At 59.9% G+C, this 4,155-nt stretch overlaps 1 protein-coding gene across 1 annotated transcript; it reads left to right on the plus strand.

Moving 5' to 3' along the window:
- The first annotated feature begins 1,345 nt into the window (after positions 1-1,345).
- On the plus strand, positions 1,346-3,814 carry LOC121062243. Its single transcript, XM_040541999.1, has 2 exons — positions 1,346-1,828; positions 1,937-3,814. Exon 2 carries the CDS (start codon positions 2,022-2,024, stop codon positions 2,961-2,963), a length of 942 nt encoding a protein of 313 aa, XP_040397933.1. The 5' UTR covers positions 1,346-1,828; positions 1,937-2,021; the 3' UTR covers positions 2,964-3,814.
- Positions 3,815-4,155: the final 341 nt, after the last annotated feature.

Consider the following 4,155-nt stretch of genomic DNA (forward strand, 5'->3'; position numbering starts at 1 on the left):
GTGTTGCCGGCAGCTCCGGAGAGGTGATCCTCTGCTCTGCTCAGCTCTGGGGAGGCCACAGCTGGAGTGCTGGGACCAGTGCTGGGCTCCCCAGTCCAAGACAGACCTGGGCGTGCTGGAGCAAGTCCGGTGGAGGGCCAAAGAGATGCGGGAGTGACTGGAGCAGCTCTGCTGCGAGGAGAGGCTGAGAGAGCTGGGACTGCTCAGCCTGGAGGAGAGGAGGCTCAGGAGGAGGCTGTCAGTGTCTGTAACCACCTGCAGGGAGGCTGCAGAGGAGACAGAGCCAGACTCTCTTCAGTGGTGCCGGAGCCCTGCACAGCTTGCTCCCTCCTGGGAGATCTTCAAAAGCCACCTGGACGTGGGTCCTCTGCTCTGGGCGGCCCTGCTGCAGCAGGCCGTTTGAACAATCATAGAATCATAGAATGTCTGAGTTGGAAGGGACTCACAAGGATCATCAACTCCAACTCCTGGGTTCCCAAAGGACCACCCCCCAAAAAAATAAAAAATCATATCATGTGTCTGAGAACATTGCCAAATGCTTCTTGAACCCCAACAGGTTCAGTGTCATGACCGCTTACTTCCCTGGGGAGCCTGTCCAAGTGACTGGCTAGCAATGCCGTGGTTGATGCACCCCAGGATGCGGTTGGCCCTTTTGGCTGCTAAGACATGCTGCTGGAATTAGATGATCTTTAAGGTTGCTTCCAACCCAAACCATTCCATGTTTCTATGATTCGATGCTGAGCAATTGTTTCAACACACCAGCTGCTGAATGCATGCTTTTAAAACGTTTGTAACAGGGAACAGAGCAACAGGGATTTTTCTGAGAAGGTCATGTGTGATGTACTCTGCGTTATGTTGTCGTTACTGAATCCTGATTTGGGTTATCAGCTTGGGAATCAGGAAGCATACTGGATCACGGATCTTCTGTTGCAGCACACGAAAGTAAGGCAGCAGAAGGAAAGGTTCTTCCATGAACTCGTCCTTCAATTTTCCGCTAAGGTTTGAGAAGATGCAAAAAAAGGGACCGGGGGCTTCTTATTTAACCATTGGCATAGAAGAGTGATTTTGTGATTTGTGTTTGAGACATTTGTAAATGGAACTAAAGTGTCTCAGAGTTTCACAGAGTGTCCTAGAGAGTCACAGAGTGTTAGAGCGTGTCCCGGTGAGTCAGAGTATCTCAGGACTCGAGGCGAGAGTCCCCCATAGACACCATTGCTAGCAGCACCCACAGGCACTGCCGTGAGCTCTGTTTTGACTCAGACCAAGACATTGCCTGTGGAATAGTCACATCTTTTACTTTTCTTTAATTGTAGCCTAGCGCAAGCCCTGCCAGTGGCGCTGGGTGCGGGGGGGGGTGTGTGTGGGGGGGGGGGGTGAGCGGGGTGGGCAGAAACACGTGCAGGGGCTGAAGCACTACTGGAGAACGTGCTGCAGGTGAGGACGGCCCACTGCGATGTCTCAGTGATGGACTGTGACATCCCAGTGGCGATGTGCCCAGCTGGTGGGCGGTGATGTGCCCGGCAACTGTCTATGACATCCCCCTGGTGCTCCGGAATGTCTCCAGGTGACGGTTTGTGACCGCGTGGCCCTCACCGCTTAAATCTGGGCACAGCAGCTCAGCCCAGCGGTTTGTGCCTCCCCTCCATCTGAGCATCTGTGCGAGGACTGGAGCGTGGAATTCGGCGAGCCTCGGTGCTGGGTCGCGCTCTCAGAGCTGCTTTGTGCAGCTCTCAGAGGTACACGTCCCCAGAGCCACCTCTGCTTTTCTCCCAGCCCTGCTCCGACCAGGCAGCTGGGACATCCAGGAGGCACACGTGCAGCAGCAAAGGTGAGCTGTGCGAGGACACCTCGCGCTGGCAGCTGGCAGCGGGGGTTCCTCCTTGAGGGACTCTCCCCAGGCCAGAGAGTGACGGTGGCCACTCTCTTCCTCTTCCAGAACAACACCCGCTGCTGCAGCATCGGTGCGAGGGAGCGCATCGACACCTGCCGCTCCCCCCAGCCCACCGCAGCTGGTGGCGAGCATGGCCGCGGCGTTGGACACCCGCTGCCCGATATGCCTGGACGCCTGGGGCAGCGCCGCTTACACTCTCCCATGCTTTCACCAGTTCTGCTTCCCATGCATCCAGCGGTGGGCTGACAGCAAGCCCGAGTGCCCCCTCTGCAAGCAGAGGGTAACATCAATTGTGCACTCGGTTCAGGCTGATGACAAGTTCGAGGAGCTTGTCATCAGCCTGTCGGCAGCGGCATCTGCTGACAGAACCCCTGCCCAGGCACCCAGGCCTCTGGTGGGCGGCCTCCCCACGGACACCTGGGGCCAACTTTTCCGGGGGCACCCTGCTCTGCTCCAGCCCCTGCTCTCCTGGGTGCGCCGGGAGCTGGGGCGCATCTTCAGGACAAGGCGTTCAGAGGTGCTCATCTTAGAGAACGCCATCGGGCAGACCCTGTGCCTGTTTGGAATGGAGGAAGAGCTCCTGGTCCAGCTGTTGGAGCTCGACCTCCACCACCATGCGGCAACATTTGTGCATGACCTCCTGGATGTTGCCGTGCAACTGTGCAGCAGGGAGGCCCACCGCCTGCTGGGCCTCAGTGTTCCCCCTGCGGCCGAGCATCGGGAGACCAGCCCCATGCCAGAAGCCGGCCCATCTGGCCTCGAAGGGGTGGCTCCTGGACCCATCCCAGCCCCCTCTCTCCAGTCCGCCAGCTCCAGCGGGGATGAGGTGCCCGGCGCATCGCAAGAAGCCTTTCGAGGGAGTTCCAACCACCCTCACTCCACCCCTGCTGCAGAACCCGTGGAGCAGGCAGCACCTCGTGAGGAGCCACAGGAGGCCGCAGCACGTCCCTCCAGCGCCAGGCGGGGCAGGGGCTGCCCACCTGGGGGGCCTTGGAGAGCCCCCAAGAGGAAGACCAACTCCTCCCAGGCCTCTGCACCACCTAAGAAGAGGCCACCCCGCCGGCGACAGTAGAGGATGCGCCAAGACCAGGGCCGGACAGCAGCTGGGACACACGCTGGCCCCAAAGGACCCAAAGGTCATCAGGGTCCTATTCCACCACACAGAGTACAAATAAAATCACAGAAAACGTGTCAGTGTTGCAAACAGCCCAGTGGTCATTGCCATCCCCACCCCTGCTGCTTTCTCCTCCCTTTCCTGATGCCGTGCCCACTCTTTGCCCTGTTGCGTTGCTGCCCTGGCAGCACCCACTGCCCCGCTCCAGCCTGCGTCTCCACAGCCGCTCCCAGGAAGGCGTTTCCAGCTTGGGGTCTCCAGGCCAGCCCATGCCCCAGCCTCATCACCCCAGCCCGGCCTCCTCCTCACCGCAGCCTCTGACCCCACGGCTGGGGCTCTGCTCTCCTGCCAGCCTGCACTGCTGCTGCTGCGGCCCGGCCACAGTGGCACCCAGGTGCCTCCTGCACAGTCACGGCTTGGTGCTGCTGCTCTCGCTGGGCATCTGGGGCTGTGCCCTGCCCAGGTGCAAACCCCAAGTTGCTCAGCGAGGGGAAGGGCAAATTGCTGCACCTGGGGAGGAACAAGCCCAGCATCAGGACAGGCTGGGGGCACGCACCTGGAAAGGACCCAGGAGTCCTGTCGCACACCAACTTGACTGTGAGCCAGCAACGAGGCCTGGCCGCAGAGCAGGCAAATGCTGTCCTGGGCTGCTTTGGGCACGGTGTTGCCGGCAGCTCCGGAGAGGTGATCCTCTGCTCTGCTCAGCTCTGGGGAGGCCACAGCTGGAGTGCTGGGACCAGTGCTGGGCTCCCCAGTCCAAGACAGACCTGGGCGTGCTGGAGCAAGTCCGGTGGAGGGCCAAAGAGATGCGGGAGTGACTGGAGCAGCTCTGCTGCGAGGAGAGGCTGAGAGAGCTGGGACTGCTCAGCCTGGAGGAGAGGAGGCTCAGGAGGAGGCTGTCAGTGTCTGTAACCACCTGCAGGGAGGCTGCAGAGGAGACAGAGCCAGACTCTCTTCAGTGGTGCCGGAGCCCTGCACAGCTTGCTCCCTCCTGGGAGATCTTCAAAAGCCACCTGGACGTGGGTCCTCTGCTCTGGGCGGCCCTGCTGCAGCAGGCTGTTTGAACAATCATAGAATCATAGAATGTCTGAGTTGGAAGGGACTCACAAGGATCATCAACTCCAACTCCTGGGTTCCCAAAGGACCACCC

This window comes from Cygnus olor, chromosome Z (assembly GCF_009769625.2).
Source record: "Cygnus olor isolate bCygOlo1 chromosome Z, bCygOlo1.pri.v2, whole genome shotgun sequence".
In the NCBI taxonomy this organism is placed as follows: domain Eukaryota; kingdom Metazoa; phylum Chordata; class Aves; order Anseriformes; family Anatidae; genus Cygnus; species Cygnus olor.

What these genes read in the sequence shown, in the direction of transcription:
- LOC121062243 (XM_040541999.1), top strand. Translation starts at nt 2,022, where the DNA reads ATGGCCGCGGCGTTGGACACCCGCTGCCCGATATGCCTGGACGCCTGG.